Source organism: Phyllobates terribilis, unplaced genomic scaffold (genome assembly GCF_046119375.1).
Source record: "Phyllobates terribilis strain yellow unplaced genomic scaffold, ASM4611937v1 Scaffold_10__3_contigs__length_209671492, whole genome shotgun sequence".
NCBI classification, from domain to species: Eukaryota; Metazoa; Chordata; class Amphibia; order Anura; family Dendrobatidae; genus Phyllobates; species Phyllobates terribilis.
Window position 1 is genome coordinate 182619322 of NW_027362770.1, and position 24706 is coordinate 182644027.

Genomic DNA, 24706 nt, shown 5'->3' on the forward strand with positions numbered 1-24706 from the left:
GAGCGCCAGGTGAAAAATTACATATTTATGGCAAGTGACAAGTCCCCTTTAAATTGATTTTTACAATAAAATCTGATTAGTAGGGCAGCGAGACATGGAGAGAACACATAGAGGCAGCAGCTTCCAACCTGTAGCGCCCCCCTCCCGGCCTGGAAGACCACGGCCGTGACCGTTATACAATGCATCCACTACTGCCCTATTAAAATCAGATTTTTCGCTATTTTTGCTCATTAGCATACCCAGGACACGTGACGAAATAAGAACACACTTACATTTCTTTTGTGCATGAATTTATTAATTGATTTTTTTTTTTTTTTTTTTTTTGATTGCATGACATCGAAATAGAAATAAAACAATTTTTTTTCTCACTTTTACATAATAAAAAATATTTTTTTTTTCGCATCAGGCATCTGGCTCAGTCTGCAATCTTTTTCTACAGCCAAATTATTAAAAAAAAAAAAAATTCCTGCTACAACATTAAAAAAAAAAAAAAAAAAAAAAAAAAAAAGACGTATATTTATAAACAGCATTTACAGGATGCACAAAATCTGCCGCTTTGGCTTTTTTTTTTTGGGGAAAAAAAATAAAAAAAAAAAATTCTAAAATTAAACAATTTTTTTTATTTTTTTTTTCTTTTAAAAACATAAATAAGTTAGTAAAAGGTTTCAGTGTCTTTACACAGCAATTCACATACACACCTCAACATTGGTCACCAAGGGGTTTGCTACATATAGACACCACGCACAAGCGGCAGCGGCGAGAACAGGGGGGGGTATTATTGCCGGGCACAGCTGGTTACGGTGCCCAGGAAGTGCATGACTGGTACATTATAGGGCATGGACTGGTGGAGGGTGGGCGACGCATCTAGGAAAAATAAATTGACCTAAAGAAAAAAAAAAATAAAAAAAAATAAAAATAATTATATATATATATATATATCTAATGATTAACCCCTGAGCTGTTGACAGCCAGAGAATGAAAAAAAAAATGGCGCATTCTACTGTGCGGACGTAATTTTTATTTTACTCCAGAATAACGGAAATATGATGGTTGCATTACAAAAAAAAAAAAAAATAATAAAAAAAAATAAAAATGATAAAGCTTAGAACCAGACAATTATTATTTTTTTTCTTCTTCACATAGCAATGTGGCCAGTGTTCACAAAAATCAGAATTTTTAATTTTTTTTTTCTCAAATTTTAAACATTATTACAAATTAAAAAATAGATATATTTGTATTTACAGAACATAAAAAAAAAATGTAATATAAAAATAATAAAATAAAAAAAAAATACTGTGGAGCCGTCTTCTAGCAACGCCAGGTCTAAAACACGAAGAAAAGAAAATTGATGGGTGGGTGGGCGGGTGGGAGATCTACTCTTCTTCATATAAACCAAAAAAATAATAAATAAAAAAAATATTATAGAATTTTTTTTTTTTTAATATTATTTTTATGTTAGTTTTGTATTATGAGAATATGACTTTAAATCAGTTTTATGATAACACATTCCCTTAAAAAAAAATAAAAAAAATATTTATATATTTATTATGTCAAATAAAAAAAAAAGGCAAAATATAATGAGAAAACGCCAAAATTTTTGTTCTTCACAAGGGCGCAGAATCACATACAGTCTGTAGGTGGCGCTGATGCATTCTTGTAAAATAAATATCCATGGGCTATGATCTATAAATGAGGGGCTGTAGGCAAGGTTAGTAGATGCTCATGGACCCCCCCCCCCCCCCCCAAAAAAAAAACAACACGTTGCAGACCTGGAGTTGCAGAAGAAATCACAGATCACCGGGTGACCTCGTGTGTGAGCTCCGAGGCTTCTCTTCACTCGGATCAGTGTGCGCCCGTTACGCCCATCGCCCCTCTCTAAAAAGTTTTATGTGCTACACAAGGGGCGACGGGCGGGCGCACGGGTGTAAGAGAAGACGAAGGTGCTTCGTTGCACAATGCTACATGTCATGCCCGGGGACATTAGTGTTACTCTGTATCAGTGCTTTGCAGGGTTCTCCCACCAGTGACAGAGTCCACGGGCTGAGTGGGCAGAAGTCAGCCGACACTGGAGGAAGGTGAGCCAGGTACCTGCGGGGGAAAGAGAGAAGTAAGGAGACGCCACAAATACACAGAATACATCACACAGGCCGAGAACACTGGGACAAAAGCCAACACCTGCGCTGTGCTATATACGAGTCCATAGGGGGCAGTATTATAGTAGTTATATTCTTGTACATAGGGGGCAGTATTATAGTAGTTATATTCTTGTACATAGGGGGCAGTATTATAGTAGTTATATTCTTGTACATAGGGGGCAGTATTATAGTAGTTATATTCTTGTACATAGGGGGCAGTATTATAGTAGTTATATTCTTGTATATAGGGGGCAGTATTATAGTAGTTATATTCTTGTATATAGGGGGCAGTATTATAGTAGTTATATTCTTGTACATAGGGGGCAGTATTATAGTAGTTATATTCTTGTACATAGGGGGCAGTATTATAGTAGTTATATTCTTGTACATAGGGGGCAGTATTATAGTAGTTATATTCTTGTATATAGGGAGCAGTATTATAGTAGTTATATTCTTGTACATAGGAGCAGTATTATAGTAGTTATATTCTTGTGTACAGGGGGCAGTATTATAGTAGTTATATTCTTGTATATAGGGGGCAGTATTATAGTAGTTATATTCTTGTACATAGGGAGCAGTATTATAGTAGTTATATTCTTGTACATAGGAGCAGTATTATAGTAGTTATATTCTTGTATATAGGGGCAGTATTATAGTAGTTATATTCTTGTACATAGGGGGCAGTATTATAGTAGTTATATTCTTGTACATAGGGGGCAGTATTATAGTAGTTATATTCTTGTACATAGGGAGCAGTATTATAGTAGTTATATTCTTGTACATAGGAGCAGTATTATAGTAGTTATATTCTTGTACATAGGGGGCAGTATTATAGTAGTTATATTCTTGTACATAGGGGGCAGTATTATAGTAGTTATATTCTTGTACATAGGGAGCAGTATTATAGTAGTTATATTCTTGTACATAGGGAGCAGTATTATAGTAGTTATATTCTTGTACATAGGGAACAGTATTATAGTAGTTATATTCTTGTACATAGGAGCAGTATTATAGTAGTTATATTCTTGTACATAGGAGCAGTATTATAGTAGTTATATTCTTGTACATAGGGGGCAGTATTATAGTAGTAATATTCTTGTACATAGGGGGCAGTATTATATTAGTTATATTCTTGTACATAGGGGGCAGTATTATAGGAGTTATATTCTTGTACATAGAGGCAATATTATAGTAGTTATATTCTTGTACATAGGGGGCAGTATTATAGTAGTCATATTCTTGTACATAGGGGCAGTATTATAGTAGTCATATTCTTGTACATAGGGGCAGTATTATAGTAGTCATATTCTTGTACATAGGGGCAGTATTATAGTAGTTATATTCTTGTACATAGGGAGCAGTATTATAGTAGTTATATTCTTGTACATAGGGGCAGTATTATAGTAGTTATATTCTTGTACATAGGGGCAGTATTATAGTAGTTATATTCTTGTACATAGGGGCAGTATTATAGTAGTCATATTCTTGTACATAGGGGCAGTATTATAGTAGTTATATTCTTGTACATAGGGAGCAGTATTATAGTAGTTATATTCTTGTACATAGGGGGCAGTATTATAGTAGTTATATTCTTGTACATAGGAGCAGTATTATAGTAGTTATATTCTTGTACATAGGGAGCAGTATTATAGTAGTTATATTCTTGTACATAGGGGGCAGTATTATAGTAGTCATATTCTTGTACATAGGAGCAGTATTATAGTAGTCATATTCTTGTACATAGGAGCAGTATTATAGTAGTCATATTCTTGTACATAGGGGCAGTATTATAGTAGTTATATTCTTGTACATAGGGAGCAGTATAATAGTAGTTATATTCCTGTACATAGGGGCAGTATTATAGTAGTTATATTCTTGTACATAGGGAGCAGTATTATAGTAGTTATATTCTTGTACATAGGAGCAGTATTATAGTAGTTATATTCCTGTACATAAGGGACAGTATTATAGTAGTTATATTCTTGTACATAGGGAGCAGTATTATAGTAGTTATATTCTTGTACATAGGGGGCAGTATTATAGTAGTCATATTCTTGTACATAGGAGCAGTATTATAGTAGTCATATTCTTGTACATAGGGGCAGTATTATAGTAGTTATATTCTTGTACATAGGGAGCAGTATTATAGTAGTTATATTCCTGTACATAGGGGCAGTATTATAGTAGTTATATTCTTGTACATAGGGAGCAGTATTATAGTAGTTATATTCTTGTACATAGGAGCAGTATTATAGTAGTTATATTCCTGTACATAAGGGACAGTATTATAGTAGTTATATTCTTGTACATAGGGGCAGTATTATAGTAGTTATATTCTTGTACATAGGGGCAGTATTAAAAGTAGTTATATTCTTGTACATAGGGAGCAGTATTATAGTAGTTATATTCTTGTACATAGGGGCAGTATTATAGTAGTTATATTCTTGTACATAGGGGTAGTATTATAGTAGTTATATTCTTGTACATAGGGGCAGTATTATAGTAGTTATATTCTTGTACATAGGGGCAGTATTATAGTAGTTATATTCTTGTACATAGGAGGCAGTATTATAGTAGTTATATTCTTGTACATAGGAGGCAGTATTATAGTAGTTATATTCTTGTACATAGGAGGCAGTATTATAGTAGTTATATTCTTGTACACAGGGGGCAGTATTATAGTAGTTATATTCTTGTACATAGGAGGCAGTATTATAGTAGTTATATTCTTGTACATAGGGGCAGTATTATAGTAGTTATATTCTTGTACATAGGAGGCAGTATTATAGTAGTTATATTCTTGTACATAGGGGCAGTATTATAGTAGTTATATTCTTGTACATAGGAGCAGTATTATAGTAGATATATTCTTGTACATAGGAGCAGTATTATAGTAGATATATTCTTGTACATAGGAGCAGTATTATAGTAGTTATATTCTTGTACATAGGAGCAGTATTATAGTAGTTATATTCTTGTACATAGGAGCAGTATTATAGTAGTTATATTCTTGTACATAGGGGCAGTATTATAGTAGTTATATTCTTGTACATAGGGGGCAGTATTATTGTAGTTATATTCTTGTACATAGGAGCAGTATTATAGTAGTTATATTCCTGCACATAGGAGCAGTATTATAGTAGTTATATTCTTGTACATAGGGGCAGTATTATAGTAGTTATATTCTTGTACATAGGGGGCAGTATTATAGTAGTTATATTCTTGTACATAGGAGCAGTATTATAGTAGTTATATTCTTGTACATAGGGGCAGTATTATAGTAGTTATATTCTTGTACATAGGGGGCAGTATTATAGTAGTTATATTCTTGTACATAGGAGCAGTATTATAGTAGTTATATTCTTGTACATAGGAGCAGTATTATAGTAGTTATATTCTTGTACATAGGGGCAGTATTATAGTAGTTATATTCTTGTACATAGGAGCAGTATTATAGTAGTTATATTCTTGTACATAGGAGCAGTATTATGGTAGTTATATTCTTGTACATGGGGTGCAGTATTATAGTTATACTCTTGTAATGATATTATGGGATGTTGCTCATCTCCTCTTCACTACATGGCGGTGATGTTATGGGCCGGCTCTTGCCCCTTCGCTCTCACGTGACGGCCTCTCTGTAAATATTAGTATTAGAGGAGATCCTCTATCATCAGATACACGTGTTGTGTAGTACACTCTCGCCCGCAGCTCATTGTACGGCCTGAGGGGGTTTGGTTTGTTTTGTTATCAAACAGCCGTTCACCGTGTCCCCAGCGTGTTCCTGCAGCGACCGCTTCCTGACCCCTCCCCCCCATTTCCGCTATATGTTGTTTTTCAGCTTTGACTTCCAGACACTTTGATAAAGTTTTAGCTGCAGACGAACTTGTGCGGTGCGGGCCGGCGATCAGTCATACTGTGTATTTCTATATAACATGATGCGACTGTGCAGGTGTCTCCAACCCAGAGAACACTCCTTAAAGGAGCGGCATCCAGATTAATTATCTAAATTAATTAGCTGCATAAGGAAAAGTTTGGAAACTTCTGAATAGACTTTGTGTTACAATTGTTCACCAGTTTGAAGATCTCTGCTTGCTGTCATCAAACCTGCACATACCCAACATCCCACAGCTGAGGGTTTGTTACAGTGTATTCAGTCTAGAGTGACCACCGCTAGGAAGCATGACGACGGGGGAAGGCGGTTTTAGAGTCCAAGCTCGTACGTACCCATGGCTCTACATGCCGGGTCGGCTCTTTTTCGGAGTCTTCTCAAGTGACGGGGGTCGAGCTGCCCTCCACGGTTTCTCCAGTCTCCGTTCTGTGGGATATTCTTGCAATGGATGTGGGGGGTTCTGTGGGTGAGAAGGGTGAGCAGCGGTCATACCATAATCCTGACTGTGGATTATAAAGGGGCTCATTCGATATCCTTGATAAAGCTGAGCCTGCACCATCCTGGACAGGAGCTGGCTGTGTTATACAGCTGTCACCTGCTTATAGTTAAACAGCTAGCTTTCATCGCTGCTGTTTAACTATGCCAATTACTAACCCCTACGACTCTAAAAAAATAATATATATATATATATATATATATATATATATATATATATATATAATAAAATTTATAAAAATTCAATATAACATTTAATAATAATATAATTATAAAAAAAAAAATAAAAAAAATGTGAACCACCCCAATTTTCTTAGTAATTTTTTTTTTTAATGAAAAATATAAAACATAACCAGCATCGCCATGATCATAAAAGTCCAGTCTATAAACATACATTATTTAACCCACTTGGTTAACGTAGTAAAAAAATGAGACAAATGTAAAAAGCTAACATTTCCAAGGATTTTTGTGGCTGCATTCACCCCCCCCCCCTCTCCGCGCCCCCCCCCCCCCAAAAAAAAGCAGCAAGGACCGATCAAAACGTATGTACCCTAAAATGATAATAAAAACGTCACATTGATATGCAAAAAAAGTTATCACAACTTTATTTGCCCGATAATAGAGCTATGAGTCTAAGAAAAAGGCGAATATTTTTTATTTATTTTTAAATACGGTATACAAAATTCACAAATAAAATAATAATAAAAAAAAGTATAAACAGTTTGGTGTTGCTGTAATCAGACCGACCTAGAGAATCCCATTATCAGGTCATTTTTTTGTGTAAAATCAGCACCTTTAATAAAATAATAGTGGAATTGCATTTTAATGTTCATTATTTTATCACGCTCCCCCACCCCCTTCATTCTCCAGTACATAATCTCACAAAATGATTGGTGTCACCCTAAAACGACAAGACGCCCCGCACCGAAGTTTAAGTGAATGGGGGAAAATAAAAAAATATATAAGTATTGATTTTGTTAGAATGGAAGGCAATGAAATAAAATCACAAAAATGAAGTGAGGCTAAAAGGGATTAAGAAAAAAACATATATGGCAGAAAAGTAAAACTCCCCTGAGTGACCGCGGAGCTCCCAGCACAGGGGGACACAGCTCGCGCAGGCGCGGACGTTACCTGGGACTGATACAATGTTGCAATGTTTGAATGGAACGTTCGGACACAAAGTGTAAACATGTAAACATTCGGAGGCGACATTCGGACGCGACTCTGTGCGATTCCCCTGCGACGGATTTTCGGGCTGAGTCGCCCCTAGTGACCTTACACCCACTCTGACAGATAGGTGACCCCCCACACCCGAGGCCCCGCCCACAGCTGGGCGTCTTACCTGTCGCTCGGCTCTCACCCGTCAGCTCTCCGCATCTCTTCCTCCCGCGGGTGTCGCTTTCCTGGTGAGGTCCCCGCCGGTAGAAGTCGGGTGTGTCGGGCCCAGCCACCTCCCATTTCAGGGCGCCGTCCAGCGGGCGTTCGTTTCGGAAGTCAAAGTTCCAGCGCTCCCGCTGCTCGTCCTCCAGCTCCCGGCGGCACCGGGCCAGCTCCCGGGCGAGGCTCTCATGGTCTACCGGCCCGAACAAGCACCGGCGGGCGGGGGGCCGGGGCGAGCCCGGGGTCCGAGACACCCGCTCCACACCCGGAGAGCCCGGGGACAGGCCCACGCCCGACATGGGGCTCACAACGCAGTTCAGCGGGTCACCGGGCGACCCTGCGCTGCCCAATATGGCGGCTGTACGAGCCAGCGCCCGACGGGGGGATTTAAACGCCCCCTGCTGGTGATTGGCTGCCACAGACGTCCTCCCGGTTAAGGTGGAACGGGGAAGATGAGGTGACCCGAAACACCCGAGTGTGTGCGGAGATTGTAAGCGGGGACTACAAGTCCCAGCACGTCCTGTGCAGTTCAGTGAGAGAAGAACCACAGGTGCCAGCATGCCCAGGACAAGCTGCCACCTCCACAGTCAGGACTGATCGGCTGAGAGGTACTGCAGGACTACAACTCCCAGCATCCAGGATAAACGGACAACTGCTGGGGATTACTTTACAATTCCAGCTTCACCGGCTGACAACCACTAATATACCGGCACCCTCTGACCACCTGTGATATACCGGGAGCCCTCTGACCACCTGTGATATACCGGGAAACCTCTGACCACCTGTGATATACCGGGAACCCTCTGACCACCTGTGATATACCGGGAGCCCTCTGACCACCTGTGATATACCGGGAACCCTCTGACCACCTGTGATATACCGGGAACCCTCTGACCACCTGTGATATACCGGGAACCCTCTGACCACCTGTGATATACCGGGAGCCCTCTGACCACCTGTGATATACCGGGAGCCCTCTGACCACCTGTGATATACCGGGAAACCTCTGACCACCTGTGATATACCCGCACCCTCTGACAACCCGGTATATGCCCTCCATCCTCTGACAACCTGGAATATACCAGCACCCTCTGACAACCTCTAATATACCAGCACCCTCTGACAACCTTTAATATACCAGCACCCTCTGACAACCTCTAATATACCAGCACCCTCTGACAACCCGGTATATGCCCTCCATCCTCTGACAACCTGCACCTTCCCCATTTCCGCAGATCTCGCCCCGTTTTTGCCGACGTTCCCCTCTATGGGGAGAAATAAACAAACACGATTTTTGGTCAGAAGCTGAAATCCAATAATTTTATTGTCATATTGTTGGATATAAACCCCGGTGTGATCTCGCCCGGTGTGATCTCGCCCGGCGATCAGCGATCGGGTGATTACAGATGATCCCTTTTCATGATGTGCAGTGAATCTGAAGCCTCCACGCCGCGGCTCCACGCCGGGTGATTCCGGGCAGCTCTCACCTGAGGCTTCTACTGGTTGTGCCACTAGGTGGCGCCGTTGTGCTGCCCGGCCTCTCACTCATTGGTATCAATTACTATGAAAACATAATTATCCTCTATTACAGACATCAGGAATCCCAGGACTGGGACCTGTAGAACTACAAATGCCAGAAGACCTGCAATTATGAGGGTTGTAACATAAGGTATTACTGTAACAAAGTATTACAGGGGGATTTGTCCGCTCACAGTCGCCCTCTCTTGGCCATGGTGTAGAGTTGCAGCAGATCATGTGACCCTGTGACCATACAGAGACCGACCACCAGGGGGCAGTGCGGCGTCAGCCATAGTTTTGAATATATTGGAGTTGGTGCGAATCGATTCCCAGGACCCATCCATCGCCAAGAAACATCGCCGCTTACCTGCAGCACATGCCGGCGAACAAGAGAGGGGGGGTGGCGGGACGAGGTTCTGGGGGCTGCGAAATGAGTCACCCCAAATCTAGTTAGAAGACCCTGGGATTACAGGTCAGAAATGTGACCGCGACCTCTGTACACAGCGCCGCACACGAGGCCGAATATGAGACTGCGGCCTCCGTACACAGCGCCGCACACGAGGCCGAATATGAGACTGCGGCCTCCGTACACAGCGCCACACACGAGGCCAAATATGAGACCGCGGCCTCCGTACACAGCGCCGCACACGAGGCCGAATATGAGACCGCGGCCTCCGTACACAGCGCCACACACGAGGCCGAATATGAGACCGAGGACTCCATACACAGCGCCGCACACGAGGCCGAATATGAGACCGGCCTCCGTAAACAGCGCCACACACGAGGCCGAATATGAGACCGAGGACTCCATACACAGCGCCGCACACGAGGCCGAATATGAGACCGCGGCCTCCGTACACAGCGCCACACACGAGGCCAAATATGAGACCGCGGCCTCCGTACACAGCGCCACACACGAGGCCGAATAGGAGACCGAGGACTCCATACACAGCGCCGCACACGAGGCCGAATATGAGACCGCGGCCTCCGTACACAGCGCCACACACGAGGCCGAATATGAGACCGCGACCTCTGTACACAGCGCCACACACGAGGCCGAATATGAGACCGCGGCCTCCGTAAACAGCGCCACACACGAGGCCGAATATGAGACTGCGGCCTCCGTACACAGCGCCACACACGAGGCCAAATATGAGACTGCGGCCTCCGTACACAGCGCCACACACGAGGCCGAATATGAGACCGCGGCCTCCGTACACAGCGCCACACACGAGGCCGAATATGAGACCGCGGCCTCCGTACACAGCGCCACACACGAGGCCGAATATGAGACCGCGGCCTCCGTACACAGCGCCGCACACGAGGCCGAATATGAGACCGCGGCCTCCGTACACAGCGCCGCACACGAGGCCGAATATGAGACCGCGGCCTCCGTACACAGCGCCGCACACGAGGCCGAATATGAGACCGCGGCCTCCGTACACAGCGTCGCACACGAGGCCGAATATGAGACCGCGGCCTCCGTACACAGCGTCGCACACGAGGCCGAATATGAGACCGCGGCCTCCGTACACAGCGCCGCACACGAGGCCGAATATGAGACTGCGGCCTCCGTACACAGCGCCGCACACGAGGCCGAATATGAGACTGCGGCCTCCGTACACAGCGCCACACACGAGGCCGAATATGAGACTGCGGCCTCCGTACACAGCGCCGCACACGAGGCCGAATAGGAGACCGAGGACTCCATACACAGCGCCGCACACGAGGCCGAATAGGAGACTGCGGCCTCCGTACACAGCGCCGCACACGAGGCCGAATATGAGACCGAGGACTCCATACACAGCGCCGCACACGAGGCCGAATATGAGACCGAGGCCTCCGTACACAGCGCCGCACACGAGGCCGAATAGGAGACCGAGGACTCCATACACAGCGCCGCACACGAGGCCGAATAGGAGACTGCGGCCTCCGTACACAGCGCCGCACACGAGGCCGAATAGGAGACCGAGGACTCCATACACAGCGCCGCACACGAGGCCGAATATGAGACTGCGGCCTCCGTACACAGCGCCGCACACGAGGCCGAATATGAGACTGCGGCCTCCGTACACAGTACCGTACACGAGGGTGACTATAAGACTGCGGCCTCCGTACACAGCGCCGCACACGAGGCCGAATATGAGACTGCGGCCTCCGTACACAGCCCCGCACACGAGGCCGAATATGAGATTGCGGCCTCCATACACAGCGCCACACACAAGGCCGAATATGAGACCGCGGCCTCCGTACACAGTACCGTACACGAGGGTGACTATAAGACTGCGGCCTCCGTACACGAGGCCGAATATGAGACTGCGGCCTCCATACACGAGGGTGAATATAAGACTGCGGCCTCCGTACACAGCGCCACACACAAGGCCGAATATGAGACTGCGGCCTCCGTACACAGTACCGTACACGAGGGTGACTATAAGACTGCGGCCTCCGTACACAGCGCCACACACAAGGCCGAATATGAGACTGCGGCCTCCGTAAACAGCGCCACACACGAGGCCGAATATGAGACCGCGGCCTCCATACACAGTACCGTACACGAGGGTGAATATAAGACCGCGGCCTCCATTCACAATACTGTATACAAACAAGGCCGAATATGAGACCGTGGCCTCCGTACACAGTACCGTACACGAGGGTGAATATAAGACTGCGGCCTCCATACACAGCGCCACACACGAGGCCGAATATGAGACCGCGGCCTCCGTACACAGCGCCACACACGAGGCCGAATATGAGACCGCGGCCTCCGTACACAGTACTGTACACGAGGGTGAACATTAAGGCTGTAGCCGTAGTCTCCATACATAATTCTGTACACAAAGCAAAAACAAGGCAGCAGCAACGATATACGGCACCGTACACAGGAGACCCCAATATACCCAACACTGTACACAGGAGACCCCCATATGCACAACGCTGTACACAAGGAAACCCCACGTATATAGTGCTGCACACAGGTGACCCCCAGATACACGGGAGACCCCATATACACAGCCCCATAAACAGAAGACCCCCATATACACAACGCTGTACACAGGGAAACCCCCATATACACAACGCTGTACACAGGGAAACCCCCATATACACAACGCTGTACACAGGGAAACCCCCATATACACAACGCTGTACACAGGGAAACCCCCCTATATACAATGCTCTACACAGGGAAACCCCATGTATATGGAGCTGTACACAGGGGACCCTCAGATACACGGTTCCATACATGGGAGACCCCCATACACACAGCGCAATACACAGGAGACCCCCATGTACACAGCGCTGTATATTACGTGTAAGGACACCTACACGTGGTTTCAATGTGCAAAGCATTGGTTACATACAGAGGACGGGCGGTGGAGGGCGGGGGTCCGGCCCCCACAGCCGCTGGATATTTGGGACTATTAAAGGCACGGACGGCGGCTCCTCTCGTCCCGCAGATTGTGCAGGTTTAATGTGATCAGTTTGTCCCTTGGCTCCGGCTCCTCCATCACTCACACGCCAACTTGCTGTCAAAACTAGAGAGCGCCACGGAGAAAGCCTGCAGGGCGCAGAGCGGGTAGCTGTAGTCCAGGGTGAAGAGGTCCTCCGCCACCCGGCCGAACTGCATGACGATGTACTCGGCTGGAAACAGAGAAAAGCGGCAGTCAGGAGCGGAGAGGAGGGCAGCGCAGAGGGAGAGGGGGGCACAGAGGTGGAGGGCAGCATAGAGGAGGAAGAGGGCAGAGAGGTGGAGGGCGGCGAAGAGGAGGAAGAGGGTACAGAGGTGGAGGGCGGCATAGAGGAGGAAGAGGGCACAGAGGTGGAGGGCGGCGACGAGGGCGGCGAAGAGGACAAGGGCGCAGAGGTGGAGGGCAGCATAGAGGAGGACGAGGGCACAGAGGTGGAGGGCAGCATAGAGGAGGAAGAGGGCAGAGAGGTGGAGGGCAGCATAGAGGAGGACGAGGGCACAGAGGTGGAGGGCAGCATAGAGGAGGAAGAGGGCACAGAGGTGGAGGGCAGCATAGAGGAGGAAGAGGGCAGAGAGGTGGAGGGCGGCGACGAGGGCGGCGAAGAGGACAAGGGCGCAGAGGTGGAGGGCAGCATAGAGGAGGACGAGGGCACAGAGGTGGAGGGCGGCGAAGAGGAGGAAGAGGGTACAGAGGTGGAGGGCGGCATAGAGGAGGAAGAGGGCACAGAGGTGGAGGGCGGGGAAGAGGACGAGGGCACAGAGGAACAGGGCGGCGCAGAGGACGAGGGCACAGAGGAACAGGGCGGCGCAGAGGACGAGGGCGGCGAAGAGGACAAGGGCACAGAGGTGGAGGGCAGCATAGAGGAGGACGAGGGCACAGAGGACGAGGGCGGCGAAGAGGACAAGGGCACAGAGGTGGAGGGCAGCATAGAGGAGGAAGAGGGCACAGAGGTGGAGGGCGGCGAAGAGGAGGAAGAGGGTACAGAGGTGGAGGGCGGCGAAGAGGACGAGGGCACAGAGGAACAGGGCGGCGCAGAGGACGAGGGCGGCGAAGAGGACAAGGGCACAGAGGTGGAGGGCAGCATAGAGGAGGAAGAGGGCACAGAGGTGGAGGGCAGCATAGAGGAGGAAGAGGGCACAGAGGTGGAGGGCAGCATAGAGGAGGAAGAGGGCACAGAGGTGGAGGGCAGCATAGAGGAGGAAGAGGGCAGAGAGGTGGAGGGCGGCGAAGAGGAGGAAGAGGGTACAGAGGTGGAGGGCGGCATAGAGGAGGAAGAGGGCACAGAGGTGGAGGGCGGGGAAGAGGACGAGGGCACAGAGGAACAGGGCGGCGCAGAGGACGAGGGCACAGAGGAACAGGGCGGCGCAGAGGACGAGGGCGGCGAAGAGGACAAGGGCACAGAGGTGGAGGGCAGCATAGAGGAGGACGAGGGCACAGAGGACGAGGGCGGCGAAGAGGACAAGGGCACAGAGGTGGAGGGCAGCATAGAGGAGGAAGAGGGCACAGAGGTGGAGGGCAGCATAGAGGAGGAAGAGGGCACAGAGGTGGAGGGCGGCGACGAGGGCGGTGAAGAGGACAAGGGCACAGAGGTGGAGGGCAGCATAGAGGAGGAAGAGGGCACAGAGGTGGAGGGCGGCGAAAAGGACGAGGGCACAGAGGAACAGGGCGGCGCAGAGGACGAGGGCGGCGAAGAGGACAAGGGCACAGAGGTGGAGGGCAGCATAGAGGAGGAAGAGGGCACAGAGGTGGAGGGCGGCGAAGAGGACGAGGGCACAGAGGAACAGGGCGGCGCAGAGGACGAGGGCGGCGAAGAGGACAAGGGCACAGAGGTGGAGGGCAGCATAGAGGAGGAAGAGGGCACAGAGGACGAGGGCGGCGAAGAGGACAAGGGCACAGAGGTGGAGGGCAGCATAGAGGAGGACGAGGGCACAGAGGTGGAGGGCAGCATAGAGGAGGAAGAGGGCACAGAGGTGGAGGGCGGCGAAGAGGACGAGGGCACAGAGGAACAGGGCGGCGCAGAGGACGAGGGCGGCGAAGAGGACAAGGGCACAGAGGTGGAGGGCAGCATAGAGGAGGACGAGGGCACAGAGGACGAGGGCGGCGAAGAGGACAAGGGCACAGAGGTGGAGGGCAGCATAGAGGAGGAAGAGGGCACAGAGGTGGAGGGCAGCATAGAGGAGGAAGAGGGCACAGAGGTGGAGGGCGGCGACGAGGGCGGTGAAGAGGACAAGGGCACAGAGGTGGAGGGCAGCATAGAGGAGGAAGAGGGCACAGAGGTGGAGGGCGGCGAAGAGGACGAGGGCACAGAGGAACAGGGCGGCGCAGAGGACGAGGGCGGCGAAGAGGACAAGGGCACAGAGGTGGAGGGCAGCATAGAGGAGGACGAGGGCACAGAGGACGAGGGCGGCGAAGAGGACAAGGGCACAGAGGTGGAGGGCAGCATAGAGGAGGACGAGGGCACAGAGGTGGAGGGCAGCATAGAGGAGGAAGAGGGCACAGAGGTGGAGGGCGGCGAAGAGGACGAGGGCACAGAGGAACAGGGCGGCGCAGAGGACGAGGGCGGCGAAGAGGACAAGGGCACAGAGGTGGAGGGCAGCATAGAGGAGGACGAGGGCACAGAGGACGAGGGCGGCGAAGAGGACAAGGGCACAGAGGTGGAGGGCAGCATAGAGGAGGACGAGGGCACAGAGGTGGAGGGCAGCATAGAGGAGGAAGAGGGCACAGAGGTGGAGGGCGGCGAAGAGGACGAGGGCACAGAGGAACAGGGCGGCGCAGAGGACGAGGGCGGCGAAGAGGACAAGGGCACAGAGGTGGAGGGCAGCATAGAGGAGGACGAGGGCACAGAGGACGAGGGCGGCGAAGAGGACAAGGGCACAGAGGTGGAGGGCAGCATAGAGGAGGACGAGGGCACAGAGGTGGAGGGCGGCGAAGAGGACGAGGGCACAGAGGTGGAGGGCAGCATAGAGGAGGAAGAGGGCACAGAGGTGGAGGGCGGAGCAGAGGAGGAAGAGGGCACAGAGGACGGCGCAGAGGTGGAAATCGGATCAGGAGAGGGTGGCGCAGAGGAGGGCGGTGCATAGGAGGAGGTGGGTGCAGGGGAGGAGGACAGCGGAGCAGAGGAGGGCAACGGCACAGAGGAGGAGGACGGCGGAGCAGAGGAGGAGAAAGGCAGCACAGAGGAAGAGAAGGGCACAGAGGAACAGGGCGGCGCAGAGGACAAGGGCACAGAGGTGGAGGGCGGCGAAGAGGAGGAAGGCGGCGGCACAGAGGAGGAGAACAGCAGCGCAGAGGGAGAGGGGGGCACAGAGGAACAGGGCGGCGCAGAGGACGAGGGCACAGAGGTGGAGGGCGGCGAGGAGGACGAGGGCACAGAGGTGGAGGGAAGCGAGGAGGACGAGGGCACAGAGGTGGAGGGCGGCGAGGAGGACGAGGGCACAGAGGTGGAGGGCGGCGAAGAGGACGAGGGCACAGAGGTGGAGGGCGGCGAGGACGAGGGCACAGAGGTGGAGGGCGGCGAAGAGGAGGAAGAGGGCACAGAGGTGGAGGGCGGCGAGGAGGACGAGGGCACAGAGGTGGAGAGCGGCGAAGAGGAGGAAGAGGGCACAGAGGTGGAAATTGGATCAGGAGAGGGTGGCGCAGAGGAGGACGGCGGTGCATAGGAGGAGGTGGGTGCAGGGGAGGAGGACAGCGGAGCAGAGGAGGGCAACGGCACAGAGGAGGAGGACGGCGGAGCAGAGGAGGAGGACGGCAGCGCAGAGGAAGAGAAGGGCACAGAGGAACAGGGCGGCACAGAGGAACAGGGCGGCGCAGAGGACAAGGGCACAGAGGTGGAGGGCGGCGAAGAGGAGGAGGACGGAGGCGGCACAGAGGAGGAGGACGGCGGCGGCACAGAGGAGGAGCGTGGCGCTCACAGACTCACGGTCATTGTCGTGTACGATCTGGAAGTTCTTGACGGAGGCGTGCGTGACGCGCCCGTGGAAGTTCAGCACGTAGGACTGCGTGTCGTCGTTCCACACCGGCGCCTTGTTGTGCAGCTCGATGATGTTCTCCTGACGCTTACTTTGCCACCGGGAAAGAAGACTCTCCGAATCCTGAAACACAAGAGACCTCAGTGACCGCAGACACAGCGCCGCCTTCTCCTCGTGGCGCTTTCTGATGCTGCAGCTAATCCACAGAGCTGTAATACCACAACACAGCCCATGATGGCGCCGTTTCTAAGGAAATCGCATATTCCAGCTGTAATTGTCCCCAAAAAACCGCCCTGGCAGCCAAAGGGTTAAACAACGTACGTTTTGCGGCTGGAACGGGATGCGCTCGTGGTTGATGTTCATCCCCGGTATCAGGACGGACATCTTCCTCGGCCCCTTAAAGCCCAGGACGTTAGTCTCCTGTTGGAGGACAGTGGGGTGAATACGGACCTGCAGGGGGGACGTTACCCCGGATCTTAGCGCTATACTTACATAACAGACCGCCGCCAGCTCCTGCCGCACGCCATGGCCCTCCGGCGACCCCCGGGCCTTGGTCGGGTTCACCCCATCATCGTACACCGTGAACTTGGTCCCCATTAGGTTGGATCTAATAAAATGAGGACAGAGGGTTATACAGCTCCTGTGCAGTCCTATGTGTCTCCATGGTTACAAACCAACCCTGCGGAGCACGTCAGCAAGCAGGGATCCCGCCTCACACATACCGGAGTTTTCCTACAAAGCTGCCCCCTTCTCGCGACATGTCCGTGGGGTCGATGGAGATCAGGTAATTGGAGGTTTTGCTCTTTTTCCTCTTCCTTCCAGCGAGAAGGAAAACCTGCAAGAGAGCAAGGTCAGGACGGATCGCGGGGGTCCCTGCCCTCGCAGACCCCTCCTCTCTCACCTTCCGGCTGTCGTCCTTCTCCTGGTGCATGTAGTACGTCGGGTACAGGCCGCGGTCCATGCCCTTCTTGTCGCGGCTGATCCGGCACCTTATAGTGACGCCCCGAGGCGCTGGGCGTAAAGCGAACTCCTTCAGGTCTCCCACGTCCACCGCGTCTCCAGACGGTGCAGCCGGAGCGGTGTCTGGAGAGGCCGAGTCCTGCAAGAAGGGGTTAATGGAGGAGGAAGAAGAGGGGCGACAGCAAGAATCCTGGGGGCCGGTACTCACTGCCTGGGACTTCTTACTGGAGGCTGATCCCGGTCGAGACCCCGGCGGCCCCTCGTCTGAAGACTCCTCATCAAACTTCAGACTGTCCGATATTCCTGGAAGAAGTCAGACAGCAGTGAAACCCCAAGAGCTGAATAGTGAGTGCAGCTCTGGAGCAGTGAACAGGGAAACTCACCCCTTTTCTGCAGCATTTTTTGGAGGTCCCGTTTGGACACCTCTTTCTTTCTTGGGGTCTCTTCTTCCTCCTTGGAGCTCGGTTTGGGTGCGGGCTCGCTGGGGGGAGCAGGGTGGGTCCGCGCCTGTGTGACGTCGCTCCTGGTGGTCCCGGATTGGGGAATGGCCTCAGATATTTGGAATCGGCCTTTCCACTCTTTCGGGGAGGCGGTGGGCTTGCTCTGGGGGGATCCGGGCCTCGTGCCCGAGCTCGGCCGGGAATCATCTGATGTGATCTCATCGGGGCAGGTTTCACCCACGGACAGAATGTGGATCTTAAACTCCAGCTCCTTGGTGGTGTGGAGCGCGGCGGGGCCATCGATGCCTGCGAGACAACGCAACGTCATGTGAGTAACAGAACGGCCCCCGGGGGCCGAAAAGACAGGATGGTCCCTGCTGCAGGCGCCGGCTGTATGCACAGGTGGCCACACGCGTCCCTATATTATCCTGTGCTTTGCTGCCACCTTCTGGACATTGCTGATAATAATCAAGAAGTGACATCCAATATTGGAGGGCTCTGGGTGTGTTTGGGGTCCACACTCACCATGTAACACGACATCTGTGGGTTTGGATCGGGGGCTGCTGCGCTGCATCAGGGGCGCCTGCTCCTCGCTCCTCTTGCTCCTTCCTCGTAGTGATCGGGGCTCCTGGTTCGGCAGCACCATGTGCGACTCCTGACGCCTCCTCCTCTGCTTCATCTCCAGCAGGGCGCGCTGCAGAGTAAAGAGCAGAGTGAGGAGCAGAGCAGAGGAAGGAGCAGAGCAGAGGAAGGAGCAGAGCAGAGCAGAGGAAGGAGAGGGGTGAGGAGAACAGTGAGGAGCAGCGGGAGGAGCGGAGAACAGTGAGGAGCAGAGGAAGGAGAGGAGCGGAGGGAGAAGAAAAGTGAGGAGCAGAGGGAGGAGAACAGTGAGGAGCAGAGCAGAGCAGAGGAAGGAGCAGAGAGAGGAGCGGAGGAAGGAGCAGAGAGAGGAGCGGAGGAAGGAGCAGAAAGAGGAGCGGAGGAAGGAGCAGAGAGAGGAGCGGAGGAAGGAGCAGAGGGAGGAGAACAGTGAGGAGAACAGTGAGGAGCAGAGGAAGGAGAGGAGCGGAGGGAGAAGAAAAGTGAGGAGCAGAGGGAGGAGAACAGTGAGGAGCAGAGCAGAGGAAGGAGCAGAGAGAGGAGCGGAGGAAGGAGCAGAGAGAGGAGCGGAGGAAGGAGCAGAGAGAGGAGCGGAGGAAGGAGCAGAGAGAGGAGCGGAGGAAGGAGCAGAGAGAGGAGCGGAGGAAGGAGCAGAGAGAGGAGCGGAGGAAGGAGCAGAGAGAGGAGCGGAGGAAGGAGCAGAAAGAGGAGCGGAGGAAGGAGCAGAAAGAGGAGCGGAGGAAGGAGCAGAAAGAGGAGCGGAGGAAGGAGCAGAGAGAGGAGCGGAGGAAGGAGCAGAGAGAGGAGCGGAGGAAGGAGCAGAGGAAGGAGCGGAGGAAGGAGCAGAGGAAGGAGCGGAGGAAGGAGCGGAGGAAGTAGTAGAGGAAGTAGCGGAGGAAGGAGCGGAGGGAGGAGAACAGTGAGGAGCGGAGGAAGGAGAACAGGGACTGTACGGGCCCCCAATTACAAAACGTATAGTGTAGATTGTGTCATTGGTTACGACCGAAGACTGACTGCAGCAGAGAGAGGAAGAGACAGTGCAGGGATCACATGGAGATGTAAGGCAGAGCAGCACCACAGTACATGCACCCTGCACCCCACAATACCCACACCCCACCGTACCCGCACCCCACAATACCCACACCCCACCGTACCCGCACCCCACAATACCCACACCCCACCGTACCCGCACCCCACCGTACCCACACCCCACCGTACCCGCACCCCACCGTACCCGCACCCCACAGTACCCACACCCCACCGTACCCACACCCCACCGTACCCACACCCCACAATACCCACACCCCACCGTACCCGCACCCCACCGTACCCGCACCCCACAATACCCACACCCTACCGTACCCGCACCCCACAATACCCACACCCCACCGTACCCGCACCCCACAATACCCACACCCCACCGTACCCGCACCCCACAATACCCACACCCCACCGTACCCGCACCCCACAATACCCACACCCCACCGTACCCACACCCCACAATATCCACACCCCACCGTACCCGCACCCCACCGTACCCCACAATACCCACACCCCACCGTACCCGCACCCCACCGTACCCACACCCCACCGTACAAGCACCCCACCGTACCCGCACCCCACCGTACCCACACCCCACCGTACCCGCACCCCACAATACCCGCACCCCACAATACCCACACCCCACAATACCCACACCCCACCGTACCCCACAATACCCACACCCCACCGTACCCGCACCCCACAATACCCACAATACCCACACCCCACCCGCACCCCACAATACCCACACCCCACCGTACCCGCACCCCACCCGCACCCCACAATACCCACACCCCACCGTACCCCACAATACCCACACCCCACCGTACCCGCACCCCACAATACCCACACTCCACAATACCCGTACCCCACAATACCCACACCCCACCGTACCCGCACCCCACAATACCCACACCCCACCGTACCCGCACCACACCGTACCCACACCCCACAATACCCACACCACACCCCACAATACCCACACCACACCCGCACCCCACAATACCCAGACCACACCGTACCCGCACCCCACAATACCCACACCACACCGTACCCGCACCCCACAATACCCACACCCCGAAACCCACACCTCACCATACCCGCACCCCACAATTCCCAGACCACACCATACACGCACCCCACAATACCCACACACCGAACCCACACCCAACCGTACCCGCACCCCACAATACCCACACACCACCGAACCCACACCCAATCGTACCTGACACCCAACCTTACCCGCACCCACAATACCCCCACCACACCCGCAGATCTCACACTTCCCGCACCTGATTGTGCAACTTGAGCTGCCGGAGCCGAAGATTCTCATCATCCAAGATACTGGAAACAAAAAGTAATTACTGTGTATGAGAGAAGAGGAGGATGATGGGGGTCTGTGTATGAGAGAAGAGGAGGATGATGGGGGTCTGTGTATGAGAGAAGAGGAGGATGATGGGGGTCTGTGTATGAGAGAAGAGGAGGATGATGGGGGTCTGTGTATGAGAGAAGAGGAGGATGATGGGGGTCTGTGAATGAGAGAAGAGGAGGATGATGGGGGTCTGTGAATGAGAGAAGAGGAGGATGATGGGGGTCTGTGTATGAGAGAAGAGGAGGATGATGGGGGTCTGTGTATGAGAGAAGAGGGGGATGATGGGGGTCTGTGTATTGGGGGAGGAGGATGATGGGGGTCTGTGTATGAGAGATGAGGAGGATGATGGGGGTCTGTGTATCGGGGGAGGAGGATGATGGGGGGTCTGTGCATTGGGGGAGGAGGATGATGGGGGGTCTGTGTATTAGGGGAGGATGACAGGGGTCTGTGTATTAGGGGAGGAGGGTGACGGGGGTCTGTGTATTAGGGGAGGAGGCTGATGGGGGTCTGTGTATTGGGGAATGTGTATTAGGGGAGGAGGATGATGGGGGTCTGTGTATTGGGAGGATGACGGGGGTCTGTGTATTAGGGGAGGAGGATGATGGGGGTCTGTGTATTGGGGAGGATGACGGGGGTCTGTGTATTAGGGGAGGAGGATGATGGGGGTCTGTGTATTGGGGAGATGCTGGGGGTCTGTGTATTAGTGGAGGAGGATGATGGGGGTCTGTGTATTGGGGAATGTGTATTAGGGAAGGAGGATGACGGGGGTCTGTGTATTGGGGAGGATGACGGGGGTCTGTGTATTAGGGGAGGAGGATGATGGAGGTCTGTGTATTGGGGAGATGCTGGGGGTCTGTGTATTAGTGGAGGAGGCTGATGGGGGTCTGTGTATTAGAGGAGGAGGATGACGGGGGTCTGTGTATTAGAGGAGGAGGATGACGGGGGTCTGTGTATTAGGGGAGGAGGCTGATGGGGGTCTGTGTATTAGGGGAGGAGGATGATGGGGGTCTGTGTATTAGGGGAGGAGGATGACGGGGGTCTGTGTATTAGGGGAGGAGGATGATGGGGGTCTGTGTATTGGGGAGATGCTGGGGGTCTGTGTATTAGTGGAGGAGGATGATGGGGGTCTGTGTATTAGTGGAGGAGGATGATGGGGGTCTGTGTATTGGGGAGATGATGGGGGTCTGTGCATTAGGGGAGGAGGATGACGGGGGTCTGTGTATTGGGGGAGGATGATGGGGGTCTGTGTATTGGGGGAGGAGGATGTTGGGGGTCTGTGTATTAGGGGAGGAGGATGATGGGGGTCTGTGTATTAGGGGAGGAGGATGATGGGGGTGTGTGTATTAGGGGAGGAGGATGATGGGGGTCTGTGTATTGGGAGGATGATGGGGGTCTGTGTATTGGGAGGATGATGGGGGTCTGTGTATTGGGAGGATGATGGGGGTCTGTGTATTGGGAGGATGATGGGGGTCTGTGTATTAGGGGAGGAGGATGATGGGGATCTGTGTATTAGGGGAGGAGGATGATGGGGGTCTGTGTATTGGGGGAGGAGGATGTTGGGGGTCTGTGTATTGGGGGAGGAGGATGTTGGGGGTCTGTGTATTGGGGGAGGAGGATGATGGGGGTCAGTGTATTAGGGGAGGAGGATGATGGGGGTCAGTGTATTAGGGGAGGAGGATGATGGGGGTCAGTGTATTAGGGGAGGAGGATGATGGGGGTCTGTGTATTAGGGGAGGAGGATGATGGGGGTCTGTGTATTGGGAGGATGATGGGGGTCTGTGTATTGGGAGGATGATGGGGGTCTGTGTATTGGGAGGATGATGGGGGGGTCTGTGTATTGGGAGGATGATGGGGGGTCTGTGTATTGGGAGGATGATGGGGGGTCTGTGTATTGGGAGGATGATGGGGGGTCTGTGTATTGGGAGGATGATGGGGGGTCTGTGTATTAGGGGAGGAGGATGAAGGGGGTCTGTGTATTGGGGGAGGAGGATGATGGGGGTCTGTGTATTAGGGGAGGAGGAGGATGGGGGCCTGTGTATTAGGGGAGGAGGATGATGGGGGTCTGTGTATTAGGGGAGGAGGATGATGGGGGTCTGTGTATTAGGGGAGGAGGATGATGGGGGGTCTGTGTATTAGGGGAGGAGGATGATGGGGGCCTGTGTATTAGGGGAGGAGGATGATGGGGGCCTGTGTATTAGTGGAGGAGGATGATGGGGGTCTGTGTATTAGGGGAGGAGGATGATGGGGGTCTGTGTATTAGGGGAGGAGGATGATGGGGGCCTGTGTATTAGGGGAGGAGGATGATGGGGGTCTGTGTATTAGTGGAGGAGGATGATGGGGGTCTGTGTATTAGGGGAGGAGGATGATGGGGGGTCTGTGTATTAGGGGAGGAGGATGATGGGGGTCTGTGTATTAGGGGAGGAGGATGTTGGGGGCCTGTGTATTAGGGGAGGAGGATGATGGGGGTCTGTGTATTGGGAGGATGATGGGGGTCTGTGCACTGGGAGGATGATGGGGGTCTGCGTATTAGGGGAGGAGGATGATGGGGGTCTGTGTATTGGGAGGATGACGGGGGTCTGTGTATTAGGGGAGGAGGATGATGGGGGTCTGTGTATTAGGGGAGGAGGATGATGGGGGTCTGAGTATTAGGGGAGGAGGATGCTGGGGGTCTGTGTATTGGGGGAGGAGGATGCTGGGGGTCTGTGTATTGGGGGAGGAGGATGCTGGGGGTCTGTGTATTGGGGAGGAGGATGCTGGGGGTCTGTGTATTGGGGGAGGAGGATGCTGGGGGTCTGTGTATTGGGGGAGGAGGATGCTGGGGGTCTGTGTATTGGGGGAGGAGGATGCTGGGGGTCTGTGTATTGGGGGAGGAGGATGATGGGGGGTCTCCCTCCCTTGTACCTGGCTCCGGGTCCCCACTCCGCGCTGGACTCCATTCCGCAGCTTTTCTCCCCGTTATTTCCCGTCCCCAGTCCCTTAGCAACCAGTCTGCACCTGACAACCGCACCCGGCAGTGTCCCGCCCGCCCATTGGTCAGAGGTCTCTCCTCATTGGTTGGTAGAACGTGAGAGCGTCCTGGGGGCGGGGCTGAACTGTGGAATGAAGGGCGGGGCTAAAGAAACGGGAGACGAAACTTTATGTGTAATTAACAGACCCCGAAACTGGACAAGAGGTGGACGTGTAATATAGTGACCCCCCGATATACAAAGAGACCCCCCCAAGATATATACACAGAGATCCCCGATATACAAAGAGACCCCCCCAAGATATATACACAGAGATCCCCGATATACAAAGAGACCCCCCCGATATACACAGAGACCCCCCCCAAGATATATACACAGAGATCCCCGATATACAAAGAGACCCCCCGATATACAGACACCCCTCCGATATACACAGAGACCCCCTGATAAATACACAGATCACCGATATACA

At 52.1% G+C, this 24706-nt stretch overlaps 2 protein-coding genes across 3 annotated transcripts; both read right to left on the bottom strand.

The window, feature by feature from the left end:
- Nucleotides 1-306: 306 nt before the first annotated feature.
- LOC141164755 (cyclin-dependent kinase inhibitor 1B-like) lies at nt 307-8315 on the bottom strand. The gene is made up of 3 exons (XM_073650275.1): nt 7862-8315; nt 6360-6484; nt 307-2088 (listed from the first exon to the last, which is right to left on the bottom strand). The coding sequence occupies exons 1-2, from the start codon at nt 8196-8198 to the stop codon at nt 6402-6404; spliced, it is 420 nt and encodes a 139-aa protein (XP_073506376.1). The 5' UTR covers nt 8199-8315; the 3' UTR covers nt 307-2088; nt 6360-6401.
- A 3416-nt stretch (nt 8316-11731) lies between these two features.
- On the bottom strand, nt 11732-24326 carry LOC141164756 (tubby-related protein 3-like). Of its 2 annotated transcripts, XM_073650276.1 has the most exons (11): nt 24170-24326; nt 21189-21240; nt 18781-18949; nt 18199-18561; nt 18024-18118; nt 17757-17954; nt 17578-17690; nt 17348-17462; nt 17177-17275; nt 16807-16978; nt 11735-13059 (listed from the first exon to the last, which is right to left on the bottom strand). In XM_073650276.1, exons 1-11 carry the CDS (start codon nt 24202-24204, stop codon nt 12926-12928), a joined length of 1545 nt encoding a protein of 514 aa, XP_073506377.1. In that variant the 5' UTR covers nt 24205-24326; the 3' UTR covers nt 11735-12925. The 2 variants fall into 2 exon arrangements, with proteins under 2 accessions (XP_073506378.1, XP_073506377.1); XM_073650277.1 differs by lacking the exon at nt 21189-21240 and having other exon boundaries at nt 11732-13059; nt 24170-24316.
- Nucleotides 24327-24706: the final 380 nt, after the last annotated feature.